This window comes from Trichoderma aggressivum, assembly GCF_033847375.1.
Source record: "Trichoderma aggressivum f. europaeum strain CBS 100526 chromosome Unknown scaffold_029, whole genome shotgun sequence".
In the NCBI taxonomy this organism is placed as follows: domain Eukaryota; kingdom Fungi; phylum Ascomycota; class Sordariomycetes; order Hypocreales; family Hypocreaceae; genus Trichoderma; species Trichoderma aggressivum.
The window spans coordinates 244,982-271,040 of record NW_026946395.1 but is presented as its reverse complement, the minus strand read 5'-3'; the positions used below and the strand labels follow the sequence as shown (position 1 = coordinate 271,040).

Here is a 26,059-nt window from a genome sequence, read left to right as displayed (position 1 = left end):
CTTTGCCGCGTGGGAGGTGAGGACAGGGCATGGATGGAATCCCAACAGTGCGCCTTACCAAGATCTCACACGCCGTAGCCGCTGCGATTGGCCGGCGCTGAAGAGCGTTGAATTCGGCTGTGTGGCTCAGCTCCAGCACCAACAGCCAGGCAAGGGGCGGGGGCGACAAAGTTGCTTGGGGGGGTCAAAAGACGCCTGTGGCTCCGGCTAGCGGGCTGTGGCCCTGCTGTAATGGGCTGAAGAGGGCGCTAAGGCGTGCAACCCGCAGGCTATGCCGTGCCGGGCCTGGTGGCGGGAAACAGCGCAGCGCAGCGCTTCAAGGTTCAGTGCAGGTTGTGCTGTGCGTTTGTTTGTCGCATGGAGTTGGACCGAGTCGGTCAGAAGCCGCCACTCTGTCTGTTCACCTGCGAGCTTCAATCCGATTCACCAACCGGCGCTGCACAAGGCATTTTCCATTCCCTCCTCCTCTGCTCTGCTCTACTCTGCTCTGCTCTACTCTACTTTACTCTTCTCTACTCTACTCTACTTTACTCTACTCTACACTGCCCATATATAAAACCTCGAGCCTCTGCCTCTGCCCTGACTCAGCGCCTCTCTTTCCGATGCTCGACATGGTTGCGCGATTCCTGTGACTGCGGCGGTCCCTTGAAACCCGAGTCATCTTGCAGCCTGCAGGCGTGCCCTATTCCGGCGCCAATCACGACCCTTTAGTCCCGTGCATTCTATAAATATTTACGTACCTACTTCTGGGTGAACCAAGAGAGAGAGAGACAAGAGAGAAAGGAAAAAAAAAAAGAAAATCTGGATCAAGACCAGGACATCACAGCCATGGGAGGCAAAAAGAGAATTCCCACCCCGGACCAGCTCCGCGATTACAACTACGCCGTTGCCGGACAGTGAGTGATTCCGCGCCTTTGTTTGTTTGTGATGCGTGCGCGCAAAGAAGAAGAGACGGAGGGAACAGACGAAGCAGACGAGGCAGACCATGGTGATCGTGTATGCTAACTCATCCCTCTTGCGCAACAACAGTGCCGGCACCTTGTGCGACGCCGACGGCGAGCTCTTCATCAAGCCCTGCACGCAGACCGAGATCGACTTTTACCAGGCGGTCGAGACCCAAGGCTTCCGCGACTTCGCCGACATCATGCCCATCTTCATGGGCGAGCTGCGGTTAAGCAAACCCGAAGAGGTGCCTCTTGACGACGGGCTCATGGGAGTCATCGCGGGCAACGGCGACTTCAAGACCACCAAGGAGCAGATTGCCGCGACAATCGCAGAGCACGTCGCAAAGGTCGCCCCCGATGCCGCCTCGGACCAGACCACGTGGGTTCCCACACAGGGCAAGAAGATCAAGACGGACAAGTCGGTGGTGCTGGAAAACGCCTCGTTTGGCTACAAAAAGGCAAACATCCTCGACGTCAAGCTGGGCGTCCGGCTGTGGGCCGACGATGCCCCTGCCGAGAAGAAGAAGCGCTTCGACACAATCTCATCGCAGACGACGCACGGAAAGCTGGGCTTCCGCATATCTGGCATGCGAGTGTATCAAGGCTCCGAGGACGAGTCCACGTGGGACGACGAAGGCTACACAATCTATGACAAGGATTTCGGGCGGCTGACGGTCAACGACGACAACGTTGTCGACTCTTTTCGGAAATTCGTCTTCAACAAGGCTGCCGGCGTCGGCCAAGAGTTGGGTCGAGCCGTGTGTTCCGCCTTTGTGCGAGATTTGCAGCGCATAGAGCAGGTCTTGGCCAGCCACGAGACCCGCATGTACTCGTCGTCTCTCCTCTTCATCTTCGAGGGCGACGGCGACGCCCTCGCCTCTGCGATTGAAAAGAACAACGAAATCATGGAGCGTGATTCGGCCGAGTCATATACCTGCCCACCGGTCGAGCGCACAAACATGAGGCTGGACAACCGAATGGACAGCGGCATCGTCTTGGAGGAAGACGACTTTGAAGACGAGGACGAGGACGAGGACGACCTCCAGCTGCCTCAAATCTACACCCTCAAACTCATCGACTTTGCGCACGCAAACTTCACCCCTGGCCACGGGCCCGACGAGAATACCCTTACTGGAGTCAGAAGTCTTTTGCGGATTTTCAAAGAGCTGGCTGGCGAAGATGACTAGACGCATGCACGATGGCATGGCTTTCTTTTATTGGTCGCTTTCCCCCGTGTCTGTCCGTACCTGTATATACAAGACCGCACCCCCATTGGAATGATGGGAGTGGCTACCGGCGTTGAGGGAATTGGATGGCTTCCTCTTGCAAAGAAGAACAAGAAAAAAAAAAGGGTGGGCAGATATTCATACCTCTTGGAAGGAGAATCTTTCCTGATACCCCAAAGAAGTCTAGATGACGATGAAGGGAAAACAAAACAGAGAGACAATACCCAAAACTAGGTGTTTGTGGTGTTTACGTTGGTTGGAACAAAACTTGAACTTTTGAAGGGTAGAGCTCGGCTCCGCATGGAGATGGGATGGGAGGAGATGGTTTGTCTTTTTACTGCCTATAACGACGATATGACGGCTTAGGCGCAACGGGGGGGTTTGCTTTCTCTTTACATCTTTATCACTTTTACGTTTGGAATCTTTTATCTGGTGGAGTTTAGGGGGGTTGGAGGGAAGATGGGATGAGGGTTGGTTTGCGTTGTATGCATGGACGGGATTATACGTGAATTCGTTTAGAAAACAGTGTCGACTATCCAGGTACCAACAATATACAGCGATAGAAGCTCTTACATTTAACTCTTGTCTTTTCTCTCACATTTCCCTTTCACATGTTTCTCTCACTACATGTTTTCAACTCGACAGCTGTCTTTTTCTTCATCGCCTACACAGAAAGGAGTTATACGAGTATATATGCCTAATCATCACCTTTTGATGCAAGATCTGGGCACCAACGCAGCACCAGCTGGAATCTAATTCTTAGCGCCATGCTGGAAGACGTCAGCGGGCCGCCCGGGCCTCAAAATAACAGCGATTCACAACCATGTTAGCAGATACTTTTCACTGTATGGCATTTTAGCTGTTCGAGGCCGTATCTTTTACCGCAGAGCTAGGGCCCCACATGTCGCACTTCTTGGCCGCTTTGCGCTTGTCGGTACGTATCGGCAGTATCGATTTCGAGCTTCGAGCTTCGAGCTTCGAGCTGCAGCAAAAAGATTCGACACTTCCGCCATTCAGCCTTGCTCTTTTTTCTTCTTCTGTATGTAGGCGGCCATGTCCATTCCCGGCCTTGGGCAAATCCCGGTACAAGTGCGTCACACTTTGGCCAATCTCTAAACCGCTGAATTGTTTGTTTGATGACTGCCATCAGCTCTACTGACACTCTCGACTCTCTTCTTCTCTCTCTAGGCGGCCGTTTCCTCGACACGAACCATTTCCCTCCGCCCGGCTTGGGAGTGGCGATTCCAAGTGCCCCCGGGCAGTTCCCTCACCGTCAAAGTCCTCTCGGGGACAGCCGAAAAGGACGGCGTCGAACTTCCACTGCGCAATGCCTACACCTTCTCCGGCATCAAGTCCAAGATCCTGACATGGCACGGCTGCGAGCTGGAGATTGACGGGCGGTGCGACAATGACTCCGTTGCCCAGTACTCGAACCCGGTTGCGAACCCGGCTACGTCACACGTAAACCTCCATGCGCGGCTCAACGACTTGCGCGTGGACGCCAACAGGCGGCGTCGCGAGGGGCCCAGAGTGTTGGTGGTTGGGCCGCCCAGCTCGGGCAAGACGACGCTGGCCAAGACGCTGACGAGCTATGCGACCCGCCAGGGGTATCAGGTCATCACGGTCAATGTGAATCCCAAGGAGGGCATGCTGAGCCTGCCTGGGACGCTGAGCGCCAGCGTGTTTGCGACCGTCATGGACCCGGAGGCTGTGGATGGCTGGGGATCGACGCCGACGAGCGGGCCGAGCACGATACCTGTTAAGCTGCCAATGGTGTTCAACTATGGAAGAGAATCCGCGGAAGATGACGAGGATCTGTATCGCGAGCTTATCGCAAGGCTGGCCGGAGCTGTGAGTAGCCGGTTGAGTGAGGATGACGAGGTGAAGGGGTCGGGGGTGATTGTAGACGGGATTGGAATCAGCGAAGACGGTCAGCTGGGGCTGGAGCTGGTGGCACATATTGTTGATGAGTTTTCAGGTAAGCCAGTCCAGTTTACCACCGGAAGATGCGTTGGATACGGCTAATATCTTTCGTGCAGTCAACATTGTGGTGGTGGTTGGGTCGCCCAAGATCCACACTCAACTTTCGAGCCGGTTTGCTACTGAAAAGACAAGTCTTGGGGAGGCGATACAGGTGATTTCCATTGACAAATCCGATGGAGTGGTGGAGAGGGACGAGGCGTTTCTGGAGCAGTCGCGCGAGGCTGTGATTAAAGAATACTTCTTTGGAGACGCAAAGAGGACGTTGAGCCCGCAGATTCAACAGGTCGACTTTGATAGTCTGGTCATTTACAAGCTGGCAGACTGTAAGTCAACCCATTTTTTTTCTTACTATTCGATACACAGACCATTGACGATTATATCTACAGATTCACCTGATGAAAAGCACAGCTTAGTCACGGAAGAGCCCTCGTCTCTCATGCAGCACTGGACTTTTGCAGTCATGAACGCCTCTGTGCGTGATAGTCCGGACGTGGTTCGCGCGGCTAACGTGATGGGCTTCGTCTACGTGGCGGATGTGGACGAGGATAGGCGGAAGATGAAGATTTTGGCCCCGGTGAGCGGGAGACTGGGAGATAGACCGCTGGTATGGGGGAAATGGCCGGAGCCGTACATTAACCTGTTGGGATAGAAATGTCTTGGAGAATGCGAGTCAAAAGTTTTGTCATGAATATTGCGTGCAAAGATGGTGTTACTTGGACTTGGTGTGACTGTTTTGCATGCGTTGAACACTTGTTGACAGGTGACTGACGGACTTGAGGCTTGTGTTGCCTATTCGTTTCGTTTTATGCGAGGGATGAGAGCACGACGTTCTATCTCGATTGCGAGACAAGACCAGCACGCTGGTGTTTGGCTGGCTGCGCCTCGTACTCTGGAGCACTTATGCTTGTCTGATGTATCAGGTGGCATTTGCCAAGGTACACCATATGCAGCAACGACATCACATGGTGCAGTTTATCCGAGCAGAAGCAAGCAAGTTGCTCAAAAAGAGGCCATTCGATAGAGGACCAACGCAAGGGGAGGAGGGGCAAGGGGAGGCTTAGCATCGGGTTTGCGATGTAGAGAGTCGGCCTATTGGTAAATGATACGGTGAACACGCGTCGAGCCAAGAAGACCGGAGGAGAAGAGCCAAGAACCCAAGAGTTTGAGAGCATGGGTGAAAGTGCTCCGGCCGTGCCCGGGTTGGTTATGCTTAATCGATTAGTGGCTTGGTTGTGGCAAAGCTGATGATTGTTGAAGCCTTTCATTGTGTTGCGATGATTTTGGCACAGTGTTGCTTCTGACGGAGAGTTATACGGACTTATACCATCGAGGCCGAGGAAGCGACAAGGTTTCGCTTCAATCTGACTGTACATGCAGTATATTGGTGTGGCTCGTCCGTCTTTCCGGTGCCGATGCTGTCGACATTGCGTATTGCTTGAGTTCTGCCCAGCATTATTCGCCATGGCTGTGGCCCGGACTAACACGGAACAAGGCAAGGTGTGGATGAGACGTCGAGGCACGTGTACCGCCACTTTTGGGCAGCGGAAGTGCGGGCGCCGGGATACGTAAGATTGACGGGGTTTGAGAGGTGGTGGGAATGGTGTGTCTGCCAAGAGAATTGGCGTTTACGGCGTTGGATAGAGACTGGAGACGAATGAGGTGCGGGGTTTTGATTAGGGATGAGGATGAGGATGATGAGGATTGTGGTGATGCTGGATATGTGGTGGTTTGATGGGCTACCCTGGATGAATATCGGGGTTGGGAGGGCTCGAGATGGGGGAACTCAGAGGAAGCAGAATAGAAAACAGAACGGACCTCGGCCGAAAGTAACCCAAAACACGATCCATGACGGCTTCCGGACTGGAAACACAACAACTAAAGCACCCGCTACGGCAACATGGTTCTATACATACAGCCAGATGCCACTATACGAACGCCGTGCAGCCACTGACACGCTTCCAACATGGATGCTACATATCCTCTGCTGTATTCCCCCCTCCGGCCCATATCACCGGGGGCGGGGCGTTTCGTTCTACCGTTCGGATTGGCCTGGGGCCTTTGGTCACGGAATCGCTAGCTGGAGGGCAGATCCTGGCAAAAGGGTTGTTTTTTTTTCTTCAGAAGTGACATGACATGATTGATGTGTGTATTGGGCGTGTGTTCAATGGTTGATTGCCGCTGTGCCGTGGGGTTGCAGCGGCACGTGCCCCATGGGATAGTATTTAAAAAATGGAAGAAGCTGAGGGGGGGATGAGATGGGGTGGAAAGTCAATCGATTCTGCTTGTGATTGGTGAGAGGTGGATGTTGAAGTTGATGATTGAGATTTGATATTGATGGATGATTTATACCTCTACTAGGTACCTTATGAATATGGAAATACCTACGTACATGTAGGTGTAGCTCTGGTGGTGATCAGGTCACATGCTGTCCTATTATCGATAGATGGATAAGCAGCAATCAGCAACGATGCAAGATGAAGCTCTCTCCAACAGGCAAAAAACAAAAAAGCAACTTCCCTCACCATGAACTCAATCTCGCATCATCCCCTCGCATAGTGTCTCTTGGCACCATCACACACAGCTCCATGCCAAACTAGCTCCAAAGCTGCAGGGTGGGCTGCGGCTTTGTCTCCAAGCGGAAATCGGGTCTCTCATCTCTTCTTCCCCCCCTCCACACCTTGCATATCGTCTTTCTATCTATCCGCTGCCTCCGTTTGATAACGGCGTGCTGTTTGCCCAGCCCGGCTGTGATTTGCTGGGCTTGTTTGATCGGCCGGCCAGGTGCTTTGGGGCCAAGATACAAGTTCCATCATTATAAAGCCGAGTGGGAAGCTACACTCTTGTCTCCAGGATGCTTGCTTCCCCTTCTTCTTCTACCCTTTGCCTTTCCCAGGCTTCACTTCGCCGCTTCTTTTTTTTTTGTCTTGTATAAAACAAGGTTGTATCTTATAGCTACCTGTATAGTTAGCCAGACGGATCTTGAAGGATCTTGAATATTTTTTCTTCATCCCTTCTATCCCTCTTCTTTTGCTTCTTCATCTCTGCCCCTCTCGTTCGTGTCTGCCCCCCTCCAACCCCCCCACCACCAGAAAAGGGCAAGGAGGAACAGCCGTTTGACTTTTACCCCCAAACAAGTCCTATAAATATAAATACAAAGACCGCGTGTCTTGTCCCGGCTGGAAACAGCTTCTCGATACCCGTTCGATGGGAGAGACCGTTATTGTCGTCACGAATGGTGCACAAGACGCCAACGCCTCGTCGGACTCGTCGACCCTCTCCAGCAGCCAGGACGACCAGCCACCTATAGCGGAACCCCCCGACATATTAGCTATAGAGAAGCCGCATTGTCCTCACACCCTATCAGCCCGGCGAGTTGCTGAGCTCCTCAAAACCGACGCCGAAGATGGACTAACTGTCGACGAGGCTGCCGCCCGCTTGGCTCGGGACGGCCCCAACACTATCAAGGGAGCAAAGGGCATCTCCATCTGGGAGATCTTTCTCCAACAGGTTGCCAATGCCTTGACTGCCGTGCTCATCGCCGTAATGGCGCTGTCCTTTGCCATTCACGACTTTGTCGAAGGTGGCGTGGTCCTGGCCGTCATTCTCCTCAATATCATCGTGGGGTATGTTGCAAAAATACAACTGACGCAGAAAGGAAGAGACCAAGCCTACTGCTATAGCCATTATTTCTTTTCTTTCTCTTTTTTTTTCTTTTTCCTTTTCCTTCTTTCTACATCTCTCTTAAAGGGAATCATCTGCATGCTTCCCACTCTTTTTCATGTCTTGCTCACACGTTATGAAACAAAATCACAGGTTGATCCAGGACTACCGCGCTGAGCAGACAATCCAGTCGCTCTACGCCTTGTCTACGCCCAAATGCAAAGTCATCCGGAATGGGCTCAACGATACCGTCAAGGCAGAAACCCTGGTCAAGGGTGACCTGGTCTGGCTCTCCACTGGAGACGTAGTTCCCGCCGATTTACGTCTTGTTCAAGGCATCAACCTCGCAACGGACGAATCCCACCTCACGGGTGAATCTGTGGCCATCAGCAAGAAACCAGATGCCATCTTCAACGACCCCGATCTCCCCATGGGCGATCGCACAAACTTGGTCTACACTGGTAGCTCTGTGACTCGAGGCCGGGCGACTGGCATTGTAATATCCACCGGCATGAAGACCGAGGTGGGCCAGATTGCCCAACTGCTGCGTCAAAAGAAGAAGCAGAACACCGGCTCTGGCCCCGTCAGCAGGTTCCTCATCAACTGCTACCAGACTAGCAGGAACATTCTTGGCCTGGAGGGGACGCCTCTGCAAGTCACTCTCAGCAAGTTTGCACTCCTGCTATTCGCCTTGGCTATACTGTTGGCCGTTATTGTCTTCTCTGTTAGTAGGTGGGACATTGATGACAATGTTCTGCTGTACGGCATTTGCGTTGGCGTCGCCGTTATTCCGGAGTCCCTCCTTGCCGTGCTTACCGTCACTATGGCTGTCGCTACCAAGGCAATGGTCAAGGGCCATGTAATCGTTCGCCAGATGCCGTCTCTCGAGGCCGTCGGCGGAGTAACCAACATTTGCTCCGACAAGACCGGCACCCTCACCCAGGGACGCATGATTGCCCGCAAAGTGTGGCTTCGAGGTGGCCTCGTTGGGCTTATCGAAGGCACCTCCAACCCCTATGATCCGAGCAGCGGCACCGTGTCGTGGTCCGGATCCCTCGTAGGAACTTGCTTCAACGCCTTTCTCGACACTCTGGTCCTGTGCAACAACTCCACCGTTAGCGACGGCAAGAAGGAGCTCGAAACTGACTCGAGTAGTGTCACGACGGCCTTTGGGTCAGATGAATGGAAGGCAGTGGGGGAGCCCACGGAGATAGCTCTCAAAGTCTTTGCTCTGCGCTTTGGAAAGAATAAGACTGCCGGCGATGAACTCGTCGCAGAGCACCCCTTTGACTCGTCGTGCAAACTCATGAGTGTTGTCTATGGTAGAGACATCGATGCCACGTCCCAAGTGTATACCAAAGGTGCCGTCGAGGTAGTTGTGCCGAAACTCAACGAATCTGAAGAGCTGAAGCAGACGATTCACACCATGGCGGAGGAGCTCGCTGCTGAAGGCCTCAGAGTACTCTGCATCGCCAACAGAACCCTGGACAGGGAGAAGGAGGACGCCCACGACCGCGCCCAGGTCGAAAGTGGCCTTCACTTCCTAGGGCTCGCTGGTCTGTATGATCCTCCTCGCCCGGAGACGGCTGGGGCAGTGTCGCAATGTCGCCAGGCCGGTATTGCCGTGCACATGGTGACGGGCGACCACATCAAGACGGCGACTGCGATTGCATACGAAGTCGGCATCTTGTCGCATGACGTGCCCTTGTCCCCGACAACTGTCATGTCGGCGATCGATTTTGGCAATCTCACAGACGACCAGATCGATGGCATGGATGCCCTTCCGCTTGTCATTGCCAGATGCAGCCCCTTGACCAAAGTCAGAGTCATCAAAGCATTGCATCGCCGAAAGGCGTTTTGCATCATGACTGGTGACGGCGTCAACGATTCGCCAGCGCTGAAGCAAGCCGACGTGGGCATAGCCATGGGCGATAGGGGAAGCGATGTGGCCAAGGAAGCGTCGGACATGGTGCTGACGGATGACAACTTTGCATCCATCGTGACAGGCATCAAGGAAGGACGTAGGCTCGCAGACAATATCCAAAAGGTAGGCTTGCTGACTCGCCCTGAGCCACACATACTTGTCCATAGAGGATTGGGCTAACCATTGATATGCTCGTAGTTCCTCTTGCATCTCCTCACCTCCAACTTGGCCCAGGTCATCCTTCTATTGATTGGGCTGGCGTTCAAGGACGAGGACAAGATCGCCGTGTTTCCGTTGTCGCCGCTCGAGATCCTGTGGGCTAACCTCGTCACCTCGTCACCCCTTGCTCTTGGCTTGGGCTTGGAAGAGGCGCAGCCAGACATTCTGCAGCGCCCGCCCCGCAACTTGCGGTCGGGAGTCTTCACCTTGGACCTGATTCGGGACCAGTTCGTGTATGGCACCTGTATGGGGTCTCTCTGCCTGGCGGCATTTATGCTGGTGGCTTATGCATCTTCTGGACAGGGCTTCCACGACCTGCCCATCGACTGCAACGAGCACGGCCATGACGGATGCGGCCTCGTGTTTCGTGCCAGGGCCGCGACGTTTGCCACGCTGAGCTTTTTGCTTCTGATTACTGCTTGGGAGGTGAAGCACTTTCATCGCAGTCTGTTCAACATGGACGAGAGGTGGAAGGGCCCCTTGTCCGTCTTCAAGACCATCTATCACAATCATTTCTTGTTCTGGTCCGTTGTTGCGGGATTCATCATTACCTTTCCCGTCATTTACATTCCTTACGTCAACAAGGTTGTGTTTAAGCACCAGGCATTAACGTGGGAGTGGGGTGTCGTGTTTGGCTGCGTGGCGGTCTACATTATGCTCATTGAAGCCTGGAAGGCCATCAAGCGCCGCTTTAGCCTCGGCATCGACAAGCATCCCAACCAGGCAGCCATCTCGCAGGCGTAAGTCTGTATGTGGCTGAGTCTACCAGGTTGTTTGAGTTCCCATGAGGCATACTTGAGGGACAGGGGCTTTTTCATTCTTTTCACTCTTTTCTCAAAAACTTTGTTCAACACTTTGACTACTATACTATCTATCAGAATGTCTACGGTATAAGTATAAGTATAAGTTATGCAGTAATAGGTTATTCACTCGTTTTGGCACAGATTGGAATCTTTTTGGTTTTGAGTAATTCGTCTCTCCTGTCAGATAACGCGTAATTTCATTCTAGTAAGTGATGTGTGTGTGTGTGTGTGTCTGCGTGTTGGCTATCTAAAAGCAAAGTGTCGTGAACCGTATCTAATGCTTGCGTGGAACGTAAAGTTGGTATATAGTTGGGATAGTTGGTATATGTGAGTGAGTTTGAGCCGATGGGCTTGGATGCTTGGAATGTGACAGAGATGTTTGAGAGTGTGTGTGAATGTATGAGTGTGCTTGGTTAAGATGTTGCTTATGCAGTCTTGATGTCGGTTTGGATGACCTGTGTTTTGAGTGTTAGTCTGAGGGGGGTTGAGGGAGGAAGATTTATGGGTGAGAGAGAGGGGACGTACGAATTTCCAACCGCTGATGCCTTCCCACTTTCCGCGGACGTACATTTCGTAGCTGGAGGATGAGATTAGCCTTTTTCTTTTGTTGCCCGTGGTTTAAGTTATAGGGAGGGGGGTTTGCTTACCATTGCGGATCGCTGATGCGGTCGACGAGGGGTTGGATGTTGGGGTTTTTGGCGAGAGCCTCGGTCCACTCCCACGGGTCGGCGTTGGAAGCTGCCTTGTCCTGTTCGCTTTTGTTAGTTGTTTTTCCAATTGATTGTAACTTGGATGGGTGCTTTACCTTGAGCTCGTTGGCGGGACCGTTGGGAATGTCCGTGTAGACGCGCTTCTTGGTCTCGCCCTTGAGGAAGTTGGGGGCTTCGCCGGTTTTGCTGCCGGTGCGGACGTAGCCTGTTGAGGGGGGTTAGATTACGGGGTAGTTGGTTTGTTGGGGGGATTTGGGGGGGAACTGACCTCCTGTGAAGGTGACTTCGGGGACGAGCCTGGGTGAGGAAACGTTAGTATTGGGGAGGGTTGATGAAGGTGAGATTGGAGGGGGGGTTTTTTTTTACTTCATCTTGGCGGTGTAGGTGATGGACATGAGCTGTGTGTAGCCGGAGCAAGTGACGGTGGTTCTGTGGTTGGGTTAGCTTTTGATGGAATGGAGGGGAGTGGTTGAGCCGTACGCTCGGTTTGCGGGACAGATGACGGGGCAGTCGAAGTCGATGTTGAGGGTGACTTCGTTGCGCTTGGTGTCTACGAAGGTGTCTGATCCGTTGAAAGCGGCCTGAGATGAGGTGTTAGTCGATGTAAGAATATAGTAGTGTTTGATGGTTCATGTGAGGATATACCTTGATGTGCTCGGTGACGACTTGGTCAATACCGGTGGCGGAGGCATACTCGTTTTGAGCGGTAAACATGGCGGCGTTGGAGTGAGTGATTGCCTCCGTCTTTTCTTCCTTGATGGCGATGTTGACCTGAGTGCTGCACAAGAGGGTTAGAAGTGAAGTTGGGTGTGAGTAGTGGTAGACTTACTTCTCGTCCTGGGCTGGCACTGTGAGAGTTTTGACCTGTATGGATTTTTTTTTTGTTTCAGCATCAAACTAGATCGACAATGGCGGTGCTGAAAGGAGGGGAGTACGGACGGTGAAAGGAGACAGCTCTTGGATGATGGGCTCGTCGAATACGAAATCAGAAAACTCGGCCGTCCAGTTGTCGAAGCGGAGACTTGTGCACTGCTTGTTCTGAACGCCAAATCAGTTAGCCCAACCCCCTCTCAAATCAAAAAAACTCCAGGGTATGAATTGTTTTTCTTTTTCTCTTTCTTCTTCTTCTCTTGTCCTTTTTTTTTGGTTTCTTTGTTTGCTTATGATGATGATATGTACATACGCCGTATCCTTTTGGCTTGCTCAAGTTCTTGAGCAGATATGACCTTGAGTTGCCTTCGGGGTGGAGCTCATGCTGGAATTCTGACCCGCTGGATATCCAGGACATGCCGAGGAGACTAGCGATTATATGTGAGTAGGAATCTTATTAACCAAATGATGGCCGAGTACAAAGATTTTTTCAAGAATCTGAGCAACCAAATTATGGCGTAATAAGGAGATTTTTTTGCATACTTGGCTAGGTCAGCGAAGGGGCGGCTTATCCCGTGTATGACTTTGGATTCCAGCTCCGAGGTCGTTGATTCATAGCTGATGCCCTGCGGTGGGGAGTTAGCCATGATTGAAAGAAGGAAGAAGAATAAATGAAAAAGGGTTCAGGTTTAGGAAGCAGGCGTCCGGTGGTGGTTTCGAACCTTTAACTTGAAGACAGCTTGAGCGCGGCTAAGAAAGATTGTTAGTACATGGAGTATTGAGGATTGTGAGGGTAAAGCTAAAGGAAAACTCACCGAATGTTCTCGTACAGCGTGTCGGCTTTGCGTTCAAAAGTCTCCCAAGTCTTTGTTTTCGTGTCAGCGATTCTCCTACCCCAACATGGTGGAAACTTACCTCGGCCTGTTTCGTCATCTCACCACAAGCCTCTCCAAAGTAGGTCATCTTGGCCTTCCGGACGGCCTCCTCCAGCTTCTCGGGCGTGTCCAGCGTAAAGTCGACGACGCCGGACAGGACCTCGTTGACGCATCGGTTGAGGGCCTGGCGGTTCCACTTGTTGACGAGGGAGTCGAGCAGCAGCAGCTTGGCGATGTGGTAGTCGGAGATGCCGCTGGCCAGCCGGTTGCGGGCCTCGGTGACGCGGAGCTTGGCCTCTTCTTGCGAGAGGCTGAGGTGGGCGACGTTGCTCTCGAAGGCGGCCTTGGCGGTGCTTTCGCAGGTGGCGAGGTGGGATGTGATTTTCTCCTTGGAGAGGAACCTGGTGACTTGGAGCGTGTCGCTCTGGTTCTTGAAGTCGTCGATTTGGGCCTTGACGACTCGGTCAAGCTCCTTGTCAATGTATGACAGGAATTCCTTTAGAACTGTTTGAAAGTGTTAGCAGTCGAGGAGTGAAATGAGGGAGGAGGTATGGGGGTGTTCTGACCGGCTGAGTACTTGTCGCCAAACGTGCTCTTCTTGGAGGACAGTTGGTTGTCAAACTCGTTCAGGTAGTGGTCGTACAGTCGGTTGCTCATGGACTTCTCCTTTAAGAAAGTAATGAGCTTCTCACGGGTTGCTGTGGTGTCGGTGAGGGCCTTGAACTCTCCGACATCGTCCTTGGGCAGCAGAGACTCGTCCAGCTGCCTCTGATAAGCTGCGAGATGTTTTTCTTAAGAAACAAGAAATGTTAGTCATGGAATCGATAAAGAGCGATTCGTAGCCTCCTCTATTCAGACTTACCGAGTTCCTGGGCAACGTCCTTGGCCATCTCCTGCTCTCGAACAGTCACCTTTGCCTTTACAAGGCTCTTGGCCTTGTTGACCTTTTCAGCGTAATTCGTCTTGATCGTTTCTGCATTCTCCCACAGATACTCAGTATCGATGGTGTTGTTGTAGTGCGTGAGATGAGAGCTCTGCTCCTCATCCGCGCTCGTCTCCCAGATCGACTCATCGCCTATCAGAGTCTCCTGGTAAAGCTTCTCAAAGGCGGCGGCAATCGCTTCGGAGCTCGTCGTGTCCTGCTCAACAAGCCATGAAGCCCAAGCGGTTTTGAGGTTCTGCTTGGCAATCGCCGCTGCCGTGAAGAATGCGCGGTCGTATGTGACGGCGTAATTTCCCCTCAGAGCCTGCTCGTCGTAGGATGAGATCTTCTTCTTGTAGGCCTCGAGCAGGTCGCCGTGAAGCTGATCCAACATCTTCTCTGCGGTGTTGGAAGAAATGGATTTGAAGTCGGAGACTGCATCATTCACGGTGTCTTGTATTGAGGCAATCAAATCGGCCAGCTCCTTCTCGGCGAATGCCTCAATCTTTTGAAGGTTTGCGGCCAAGACTTCATTTCGCTGGCCATCCGACTCCTTTACAAGACTCTCGCACGTATCCCTAGGATTGTCAACGAATTGCCAAGAATGGTGGAGTAGGGTTTGCTCCTTACTTGATGGTCTGTTGTGAGAGATATTTGAGCGAATTACGCACATCGGCCATGCACTTGTGCATAATACGATCGAGTTTCTAAATCAAACCCATTTAGCACAAAGGCAGCGTACAAAGACGAGACAAAGAACGAGCATACCTTGTTGCAATCCTTGGTGCTGATGAGCGTTGGGTCCTGGATCAGCTTATTGCATCCTTCCCTAAAGTCGTGGTGGAGTTTGATGTGAGATCTGTTAATGGCCTCGTTCTCGGCGGCCCGCCAAATATCGGGCACGTGAAGCTGGCCATTCTGCTCAAGCCGGTTGATTGACTTGACGATGCTTGACACGAAATCTGCGGTTGAGGCACCGGACAAGGGAGCTCCGGCGACGAGTCGAGGAGTTCGGAGCATCTGGGACAGCTGGGCTCGCAGGTTCTTGAAGTCTTTGACGTAGTTGTCGTTGAAATCATCGAGAACAAGGAACTCCTTGGTCTTGTCATTGATCTGGGCCTGCACTCCCTCCTTGAGAGAGTTGCCGCGGAGCAGGTGAACCTGAATTTGTGTAAGCTCTTGTCGCCTCTCCCTTGTTACGTCTCAAACGTCGGGTCATGAGATGGCTTACAGTAACATCTTCGAATTCGGAGGCCAGCTTCTCTCGAATCTTGTTTCTCCTCTTAACCGCCTCGGTCCTGCCAATTTCTTTTCTGAGGATATTCTTTCTGACATCATCCACTGGTTGGGTGATTAGTATTAAATAATGTGAAGTGGCGATTCATCTCATATCATATAAAACTTACCCGAGCCTCCAAGATCATACTTGTTGATGATGATGACCAACTGACCAAACTTTGGCCCGCTGGTCTTCTTGTCGCCACCGAAATTTAGCTTGTTAGCGGCCAGCGTCATCATCGCCAAGCTCGTCAGGATGGTGTCCTTGGCAACATCTGTAGTGTTGAAAACGATGACACGAGAGCATAGAATGGCGGGAGTGAAGAGCATGATGCTGCCATCGCTTTAGCATCTACAAGCACGGCAAAAAGGGTGGATGCTACTAACTCGTACAAGTCACCCTGGTCTCCATGGCCTTCAGTGTCGAGGAAGGCAACCTTTTGAGGGTTTGCCAATGGCACCTCTACGCCTTCATCAAGTCTGGAGAACTCCTTGGCACCCATAATCTTGTTTCCCAGGTTTGTACCTGTGCGAGAGTGAGTCAGTAAATGTCAGCAACATGTACAGTGCTTCTTCTTACCTCTTGTCCAGGATTCAGCCCCGGGGCTGGTGGAAAACAGAGGCTCCTCCGTGCATCCGGCGAGAAGGTTCATGAGTGTCGATTTGCCACTACGCGTCGGGCCCATGATGCTGATGAGGTTGAGGGCGTCGTTAATCTGTCGCAGATGATGGTTGACGTCGTCGTTGCACTGAAGCACGTAGTTGATAGCCTCGTCAGGGTCGACGTCGGTAGCATCATCGAGGGCAATCTTCTCGCTTGCCGTCTTGACGCTGACGGCCTTGACACTGGTGGCCTTGACGCTGACGGCCTTGACGCTGGGAACATGAACACTGGTGGCATTCTCACTGACGACAATCTCGCCATCAGCGTTCTCTCCGTCGGCGTTGTCGCCTTCCGGAATCTCGTCAAGAGCGTCTTCGCTAGAGGGCTCCTCACTAGAGGGATCCTCGCTGGGGCTCAACTCGCTGATGGGCGCGTCGTCGTCATCCTTCTTGACGCCGTTGTCAATCTCAAGCCATCGCAGCTGGTCGCTGGTCCCGCCAGCAACCAGCTGGAAACTCTTCTCCTCCAGCTGACTTGAGGGTTGGGACTCTGGTTAGCACACATGACATTGATCCGGATCATTGCGGAGAGACGAGCTGGTTGGGTTGCATACAGTGAAGGGTCATTGAGATCCATAGAAGAGCTGTTCATGCGCTCGGTGGAAGTGCTGAAGCGGCCATCGCTTCTTGAGAGTCGCTCTACAGGTTTTGGCATCAGACGACTGCAAGCAATTACGCGGTGTGGGAAACAGGCAAGAGTATCATACTGGCTGATTTGGACCACGACGGCATGCGCTGAGACAGCGACCTCATTCGCATAACCATGATGGCGGTCTTCTGTCAAGTCAATGCTCGACGACGGATACTGATGAAAAAGGCTTCACTTGATAGCCGTCGCTGGCATTGTATAATATAAAATGAAGTTCTCATCAAGCGGTAAAGAGAAAAAAGGCTGGAAAGCCCCCCAAACGCCTCACTGAAAGGGATTAGCTCCCAGACAAGGATCATGAATGGATACAACTTGTGCCAGCTCCGAGTCCACGTCAATGCAAATCCTGGTGTAAGGCGGCGGCATGTGATAGGCCGTGAGCAGGGCCCTCTGCTTCAGTTGGGCTGCCACAACGGCCTCTCGCGGTGCCTGACCTCTGCTTGCACAACACAAGGCGACCCTTTGCGACCCCTGCTATGCCCTGCTATGCCCAGCTATGCCCAGCTATGAAAGGGGTCCATCTATCCCGTTACACGTATTATTGGGGACATCAGGCGGTCACACACGTGGAGACTCGCTTCACTGACTCGCGCCTCGATTTGTGCTTTAGGGAGAACACGTCAACCCATGAAGGCCAACCTATGCCTGAAGCGTGATAACGTCGCGCACGACGATAAGGCGGGGATCCGTCCATTGGCCTATAGGGCTTTTTGAAAACCGGTGGCGACTGGGCCATGGAATCGATTCATCGCATTGCGGTTCACCTACATGCACAGGACGGGCATCGTCTGCAGCGCGAACGTTAGGGGTCATCTGCACATGCAACCCTTTTAAACCCATCAGGATGTTTGCAGGGGAGCAATTGCAAGCGCCGCGGATGCCGCCCGGAAACCCTTTTTTCATCAATGGACGTCCATCTTTTTGCCTGGCCGAATGACTCTGACCCAACCAACGTACGTCTGGTCGGTTTGGGTAGGTGGTTGGAAGAATGGGCTCAAACTCCCGTTCCCGCTCCCGCCGTCTCTTTCCCGCCTCCTCGCCTCCTCGCCTACTCTCTCCTCCATCTCTCCCGTCTCCTGTTTGCTCTGCCTGCCTAGGACTGACTGACTCCTAAAGAGTTTCGCCTCCTTTGAACGCCTCTTCCATGCACGCTGCTGCTGAGTGGCTTGTCGGGGAATCCAACGTCTCCGCAATTCGGAGCAAACGCGTTGAAATAAGCAAAGAGATACTGTCCGTGCAAGGGGGGGGGACTAACTAACCCAAGCTCCCGCGCATTAACAGGCCGCCGTCCTTTCACCGAGTCTTCGGAGCCCATTGCATAACTTGTGCTGATCCAGATGGCTAGCGGAAGCACCCGCGTTGGCCGAAGCGGATGAATAATACAAATGGGATTCCCATCCAGCTGACTGGGATGAGGGTCCAGTCTGCAAGTTTCCACTTCTCTTGCAGCTTTCTTTTTCTTTCCTACTGCTGCACACCGAGATGACGGTTGTCTGCTTTGGGGCAGATGCTAGTGCGGCCGGCTTGGGTGAGAAAAGAAAGAGAGGGAAAAGTAAGACATTGTGTGGGGGTCCCCTATGATGAAGAGAGATTTACCTGCAGCTGCGGTCAAGCAGAGGAGATCACGAAGATGTGTGTGTGTGTGTGCCCCATACTATTGTATGCTGATTCTGTAGAGAGAGAGAGAGAGAGAGGATGTGCCATTTGTTGTCGTGTCTTCACAATACATACAGCAAATGCATTAATACACAATGCAAACCAGCAAACAACATGGAACCAGATCAACAAGGTAAAAATAAAATTGAAACAAAATTGAAACAGGAGCCCAAGTTGCCACCACGTCCTAAGCGATGCTCGTACTGTAGCACCATCCAGGATATAAAAACTCGACATCTGAAAACAGGGTATCAAAGTCTCGGCGCCTGCGCTTAGGCCGCGATCGCAACATTAGCTTCACCAACTCGAGCTCTATCAGCCAACCAAACTCACAAACACACAAACGCCCACCAATCTCTCCACAGCCAGATGAGTCCCCGTCTATCCACCTACGGTCACCTGTCCGGTCCACCGATCAATACATGCATATTCTCCATAGGACTTTGTCTTTTGCAGCCAGCATGGATCACGGCTGCATATATCCTTGTCTTTGATACCACGTATGATGATGACCATGGTGACGTCTTTGGACGAGACGATGTCGCTTGATAAAGTCCAACAACAAAAACTCAGTCGAGCCTTATCCGTATGACCTCGTCCTACTGGGCCCTCGGCTGGCATCGTATCTTCATTGGCCGTGCTGGTGTCCGCTTTACCATGGACATCAGCTTCATCCGCAGCCAGTCCCAACGATGCCTCACAATGTGATGGTGTTTCCATCTGGGAAAGCAGCATCATTGGCTACACAAATTCGTCCTGGTTTCTGGAACATCTCATCATTGGTGGGTGGCCACCATCCTTTAGCTATTTTCCGATGAAGATTGGGGATGTTGGGGGAGTGAGCAAACACTTTCAAGATGCCCTTATCCGTAAATCGCACACATCCTCGTTTGGATGTAAACAAGTTCAATATTCCCCAAATTCTGTATCACAGTTACATGGTATAAGCTCCACATGCCCCATCACGCCGTATCCGCCCGTCGAAGAGCTTAAACCGCTATTCCAGGATAAGTGATTCCAAGAGCAAGTTAGGGTACCCTGGCATCGTCACTGGCGAGATCCAAATTGCGGACCCCATCGAACAAGTTTGAAGTGGCATCGCTAGGGCACGATCTCCATCCCCTCAGACGGCAGCACATTGATCCGATCGTGTCGTGGATGCCCGAAATAACGTGGCTCAGTATGGCATCAGATTGTGTCATTTCCGATGGCTTTTCGTTCCGCGAGCTCGTCGAATATTGGCCCATGTACAATGCCGAGTGCCAAAGCGGAGAGGGCCGGGTGATGCAACGGATGTTTCTGATGGTCCTGCACATAGAACCTTTGTCGCTTCCTTGATGGGCCATATTGTCTACGAACCATTGCTGGCGAGATGGCATGCGACACCCTAGGCGTAAGTAATCCTTGTGCTGTTCATTGAGCTTGTCTATTGAGCTTTCAATGCCTGCGATTAAAGGGTAGGTGAAGTTATTATTCAAACATCAATAACTTTAGCTGACATTCTCCCAGAATGATGCAATCGAACACTATCGCCTCGCCATCCAAGAGCCGATCAAGACCTTGGCCCAGGTGCTCAAGATGTCTGGAGACGTCAGCCCAAGTCTCATCTGGCGGAGAGGTTGCGTTGCTTTGGCGATCAAGCTTTGACATGCCTCACTTGACAACCCAGTTCTTGTTCAATGTGTGAAAATATTGGCGAGAAGATGTCAGTGTGAGAAGTTGCAATGTTATTGGGAGCCAACCGTGGCGACTATTGGTATCGGTATGTTACTACATGAGAGCTGAGTTCAATTCCTATCTATAATTAGCGTTGCCAGGCTGAGATATTCCACATCTGAAGAAGAAGAGAATGGCATCCCAGAGAGAAGGGTGAGCGACGTACTGGACACACAATCCCGTTACGATCGGCCATAGGCTAGACGAAAGACGAGCGAGTTATCACTTGTCTAGTGAACAGATGAATGCCTATGCACCGTCCTTGCGACCCCTTCTTCGCGAGTTTTTTTTTTTTTTTTTTTTTTTTTTTTATTCACGCGGGTTATCGTCTTCGAGAGCACATTCTGATGCCTAGAGCTGGACAACAGCACCAGTCCGTCTCGCTGTACCGCTTCTCATCCCCGGCCTCAGAAATGGGCACCGAAGCCATCACGATCAAGCTGAGAAGTGGTAACAAACACCATGTAGCGGCAATGGGTCAGGTAGGATGACACCAAGTGGTGAGGCGGCATGGCTGATTGTGTCGGTGAAACGGCATTGCTTGTCTGTTTTATTTATCTGCTTATAAAGAATCCGATGCTTGTTTTCTATCCTTAAATCCCTTCATGCTTCATCTACGCCGTATTGAGGTGGTCTTGTGACCGTTCTGGATGTTCACGACTGAACGAGGTAATAGTGAACAATTTCATCCAGCTTCATTTCATCCCACTGCCGTATTAACGGCCTCCTACGTCCTCCTTTCCGTTTGGTTCTCTATCTGTAATTTCTCTGACGATGGTAGTTGCTCAATGGGTTGCTTATAGGGACAGATTAAGGTTATTATTTTCCTCATTCATCTACCCATCCATCCATTTTCTGCGTGTGTAGATTCCCCTCCATCAAGTCTACTTTTACTTATTAGTGAAATATTCTGTCAACATACCAATTATTTATGGATCACATGTTCAAGAGTACGGGCGTGTATTGTTTCATTTAAGCGGTATCTTGGCTCAATGCCCTGTAGACTTTGTTCAGAGTAGAGTTTTACGTAGTGCTAGACAAAATGACTATATCGAGGGCTTATATAGGGAGAGTCTCGCTTTAGTAACTTAGTATCTTCTCGTATCTAGTTCACGATCTATCCTCCATAGAAGACACATGCACCATTCACTTTTCTCGATTTTTTCAGCGCATAGTCAAATCATCGGTATCCCTAGTTAATATTGCCCGAGATAGAGACTTAGGCCTCTCTGGACAGTTTACCGGGACTTAAACGGCGCCGTAACAAAAAACATATCCTATCATCTGCCTTTTTATCAACTCATTTGCTAATTTTGCTACTAAACGTCTTGAAAATGAATGGAAAGATTGACATCAAGCTTACTCACTCCGCCTAAGACTCTGTTGATCTAATGGAGACTCAGAACCGTTGTACTCATCGCCAATCGACTTTCTTCATAGAGTTCGTGAAACATGTTTGTTAGGTTAATATTACATACGCCAATACTACGTCTGAAATCCTTATAATGAATGTTGGGAAGAGGCGAACGTGGTTCATGCAGTTAGTTCCGGTATCTTCTTGAAGTTTAAAGGAGATATAAGATAGAGAAATCCAAATCGCGAACAATTAGACGTAAGGCGACTTCAATAACCGGCGAGGAAGATTTCCTATAGACAGGTGGGTCAAACTTTGATGCCCTCTGGCAGTCTCCCGTTCGCTAGCACAAACTTTCGTTTGAGATAGTAAACGCCCGCAATAAACATCAGGCTACATATGCATTACCAACATGCTGAAAGGCCACCTTTTGGGGATGATATCAAGAGTTTAAGTCACATTTTGATTTATTCGAGCCCAGTGGCAGGGGCTGACGTAAACATTCACGCATGTTGAGTAGGCCATAGAGATCTTAGAGCAGACAGGAGAGGAGCTTTGCCAGAGACTGCCCCAAGAACTCGTCTGGTTCATGGAGGACGCCCAGAGATTCGCACATGCGGATTTCCCATTCCATCAAAGAGACAGCTGTAAGATTTTAAACTGTATGAAATACTCGGTTATGAAGGGATAATGAGATGAAGTAAGATGGAAGATGGAAGATGGAAGATATCAGACGACTATTATTTCATCTCCCTCGGACCCCCTAAAATCTGACCGCGTGCACCTTGATGGCCATGCACCTTGATAGACACCTCTCTGCTCCTTCAAAATCCCACCATTTATATGAGGCCTTTTTGTAAAGATGAGTGAGTATTACAGAGAATGTGGCAGATAAGCTGGTTGTATTTTCCATCAAGGTTCACCATCATCCAAGGAGCTGATTGGTATAAGCCCCTTACTTCGCAGGTGCATCACCAAACCCCGGCTCATTTCCACGGGTAATGGCACTTGATGGTGGAACAGAAGCGGAGAAGACTGTCTGTTGAGCATGGAAACTGGGGAAATCACGCAAACGTATGGGCGAGCGTGAAGTATATAATGATGGACGCATTCCCTTGGGATGCTGATGAAAAAAAAAACTCTTCATCATTCCTGTCTTCAACAGCCTACTCCACAAGATCCGCTTTCTTCACTGTTTTTTCTGAATCATTCTCCTTCTGCAGCACCATGAGCCAGTAGGGACCGAAGAAAAAGATTATCACATGCTTTGGTCAGATTTCCATGAGAACTTGGACGTTGAACTGTCATTTTCCTTCAAGATGGGCACGCAAAACGTACATGCAAACCGAACGGCATGGACATCATAAGCACCGAGCGTATTGCACTGCCTTCACTCCGTCATTTCTGCATCATGCAATAAAAATTCGCTATCCGGTCCTCTCAACGACAAGCCTATCACGATAGAGTGCTCATGATCCTCCCTGTGGCGCCAAATCACGTCTTGAGACACGGCATCTTGTGCTCCTTCGCTGGCCTAATTCTATTCGCAGACACAAATCTGTCCAACACTCTGCTAACGGCTATTCCATCCTGTCTACGTCTAACCTCACAGTGAAGGAGCTCCCGTTCAAATCACTCATTTTTGATTCCCCCCAGCATCCGAGACCCGGGTCATGTCGGGTGAGGCGATTTGTATAACCATGTAACACTCCGTGGCCGCATGACTTTTCAGCCGGGAGCCATCCCGGAAGCAGGATCCTTTTCCTCCATCTTAGTCTCCCTGGGCTCCTTTCCCGTCGCTTGTGGCTGCTGACATCCGACATTCACCGGCCAGCGCGTGGGGGAGAGGCAACCCATCATCTCCGCCCCTTGATCAGTCACATTATTTTCTTTTTTTCCCGCCGTGGCCGCTGAATATGCAGTATCATTGCCTAGCCAAGACCACATGTTGGACTATTTTCGCCACATGTCACGGCTTCATGCGTGCTTTTACGACAGCAGAGTGCAGAGGTATGCCTGTGATCCCAACGCCTGGATCAATATGTGCCTTTTACTACACGTAGCTACCACAACGCATGACGATTCTGCGTACATGTCACGTACTGATAGGGAGACGCTGCATCCATTATCAGCTGATTCTTCATAGATACGTTGGTAACACAGTGTTATCTTCTTCCTTCTCGGGAGGGCGTTCGTCCTCGTGATAATACAGTGACTACCATACGGCCAAAGCTTTTCTCAGCTGCATATTTCCCTCACCATTTCTTCCCCCAAGTGACAGTTTTCTCCACAATTTGCAGCAGGGAAGCTATAGTCGGGCACCATTTCAAATGCACTGATTTTTCTTCAGGCTTTTCTTTTTGGTTTTCATCGTCAGTTACTGTACCTGCTTATGATATCCATGTCCATGTACTACGCGATATCCTCAAGATGATATTCTATGTTAGTATTTGAAACCAAGCTTTATTGAAAGTAAGAGTGAAAGATATGTAATTTTTGATACGACGTAGGAGCGAGTATTCATTATTTCCCTGAAGCCACAATAACCGGCGCCAGCATTACATCCCTGACTTAACAGCCATACATACTGCTTCATAATCGACACCCATCCACACCAACTGTTACAGTATATGCTTTACAGTATAGCGTGGGAGTACCCCTGCAGTTAGTATTCGTGGGACATGTGGTTAACGTCCGGTGATGACTTCTCTTTCTGGCCTCGGGTAACCTCCATTCCACCCCCAGCCAATGAAGCTGACGCATGACTATGAAGCATTATTAACGGTATTTCAGCTGGACAAGTTAAAGAGGGGTTTTGGCGAATGTCCGTCAAGAACTCATGTTGATTGTTGGCCGAAGTTTCCAAGGATCTACTCTTAGCTTGCAGGCGCCTAGATGTCACCGCATGGGGGCTTCGTTGATGAAGCTGTTCAGTGCATGATATGGTGCATGAGGATTCACAAGTGGATACTATATGACAGTAAAAAGAGCATCCGTTTGGATATAAAAGCATCGGGTGTCGCCTGCTTTTTGTTCTTGTCTCATCCATCAATAACATCAACCACACTCAAGCGACCAGAACAACCATTGTCTACCTTCAAAGACTTTCAGTCTCTCAAACCAACCTACACTTTCAAAATGTCTCCCTGGTGAGTCTACTGAGGACCATTGTTTCAACACTTGCTCGGAATTTCCTCCTTATTTTACCTTCAGCACTCGACTACCGGATCTATGATACCTTCTTTCTCGTTACCAAGCAAGGCACTCATTAGACATGTCACTAACAACTTTTTCTCAATAGCCAGTGCAGCTCCTGCGGATGCAAGGACAACTGCTCCAGCTGCTCATGCACCGGCTGCAGCGTAAGCCCTGATTCTCTCACTGCTTTGGGCATTGAGACACTTTTCGACCGAAAAGCTAACACATGGGGGCATGTAGCACTAGAGCACTGTATTCTTTTTCGTTCGCTGGATCTATACTCTCACGGAATGATAGCTTGAGGGCTCGGATGTGCTTAAGAAGATGCCATGGGAAGGGCAAGGCATTGGGGCAAATGGACCTCCATCATGTGGGATATAGCAGAATAGGAATTTGAAGATTTTGCCTTAACATACATACAATTTGCTTGTGATTTTTGTGCCTGTTGAATGAGTTGCCTGTGGGCCGATGGCCCGTGTTGATATGCCTTTCTATGCAATAATGTCCGACAGATGCATGTCATGCAGAAGTGCAGACAGAAGAGGGTTGGACCAGTTGGTGCTCCATGCATACAGCTGAGTTAGGCATGAAGGAGGCACGGGTTTTGGCATTGCTTCTGCCTTTGGTAAAAGAGACATCAAAAGAAACAGACCCGCCTTGAGGGGTGTGATGATGAGTGTATGATTTCGTACAAAAGAAAGGACAAAAGCAAAGTGCAAAAAGAGATGCCCACTATCAGAGTCGAACTGATCACCTTGTCATGTCAAGTATTTACTAGTGACACGCTATACCGCTTAGCCAAGCGGGCGTCGAGCTATTTATAGCAGACAATTGGCTTTTACAGTATATGAACTCTACGCTTTTGCAAATCCAAGTGCTATTCAATCCAGCTCGATCTCAACGCAACTATTTATTCCAAGCATCGAGCTTCCTCGAGAGATCATTTGTAAAGATGAATGGCTTCAAAGAGTCTTGAAGTAATGGCGATCTCAAAACAGCCGCTATTGAGGCGATAGCGACTCTCAAGTCATTACTAGAATTGGGTTGTGCTGCTACTGTTGTAAAAGAAGAGATTTCCGAAATAGGTGATCTTGGTGTAAGTAGCTAAAATAAACGGAGTACAAGTCTTATTATGGAAGACTTATTCACATCGTTGATTCTACAACTCAAACCTCTTAGATCTAAGAGACGAGCTCTTGTGCAGGATAATGCGCCACGTTACAACGCTCTGGATTGGAATAGATGCTGAAGCCGGCAACCATCCGCGAATTGCCGCGATCCGTTTACAGGCTCCTAGCCCGATCAAAATACAGACCGGCTATAATAAACCTTGTCTCCGACAACGCCATACACCAATATATTTTGTTCCAAGGTTTTGGGCACACTCGTATGCGTTAAAGAGCCGTACA

General features: G+C 50.6%; 4 protein-coding genes across 4 annotated transcripts; 3 read left to right on the top strand and 1 right to left on the bottom strand.

The window, feature by feature from the left end:
* Positions 1 to 828: 828 nt before the first annotated feature.
* Positions 829 to 2,131, top strand: Triagg1_6994 (uncharacterized protein; the record flags this gene model as incomplete). The annotated part of the gene is made up of 2 exons (XM_062901679.1): positions 829 to 896; positions 1,030 to 2,131. The coding sequence occupies 2 exons, from the start codon at positions 829 to 831 to the stop codon at positions 2,129 to 2,131; spliced, it is 1,170 nt and encodes a 389-aa protein (XP_062754066.1).
* Positions 2,132 to 3,071: 940 nt separating this feature from the next.
* Positions 3,072 to 4,802, top strand: Triagg1_6993 (uncharacterized protein; the record flags this gene model as incomplete). The annotated part of the gene is made up of 4 exons (XM_062901678.1): positions 3,072 to 3,209; positions 3,359 to 4,148; positions 4,210 to 4,476; positions 4,540 to 4,802. The coding sequence occupies 4 exons, from the start codon at positions 3,072 to 3,074 to the stop codon at positions 4,800 to 4,802; spliced, it is 1,458 nt and encodes a 485-aa protein (XP_062754065.1).
* A 2,555-nt stretch (positions 4,803 to 7,357) lies between these two features.
* Positions 7,358 to 10,700, top strand: Triagg1_6992 (uncharacterized protein; the record flags this gene model as incomplete). Its single annotated transcript, XM_062901677.1, has 3 exons — positions 7,358 to 7,776; positions 7,967 to 9,860; positions 9,936 to 10,700. 3 exons carry the CDS (start codon positions 7,358 to 7,360, stop codon positions 10,698 to 10,700), a joined length of 3,078 nt encoding a protein of 1,025 aa, XP_062754064.1.
* A 484-nt stretch (positions 10,701 to 11,184) lies between these two features.
* Triagg1_6991 (uncharacterized protein) lies at positions 11,185 to 16,732 on the bottom strand (the record flags this gene model as incomplete). The annotated part of the gene is made up of 24 exons (XM_062901676.1): positions 11,185 to 11,214; positions 11,285 to 11,336; positions 11,407 to 11,507; positions 11,565 to 11,674; positions 11,738 to 11,766; positions 11,836 to 11,898; positions 11,950 to 12,050; positions 12,115 to 12,247; positions 12,299 to 12,366; positions 12,409 to 12,507; positions 12,653 to 12,767; positions 12,883 to 12,965; positions 13,062 to 13,089; positions 13,155 to 13,204; positions 13,255 to 13,718; positions 13,781 to 14,005; positions 14,077 to 14,714; positions 14,767 to 14,843; positions 14,905 to 15,297; positions 15,368 to 15,477; positions 15,543 to 15,748; positions 15,802 to 15,940; positions 15,995 to 16,551; positions 16,632 to 16,732. 24 exons carry the CDS (start codon positions 16,730 to 16,732, stop codon positions 11,185 to 11,187), a joined length of 3,972 nt encoding a protein of 1,323 aa, XP_062754063.1.
* Positions 16,733 to 26,059: the final 9,327 nt, after the last annotated feature.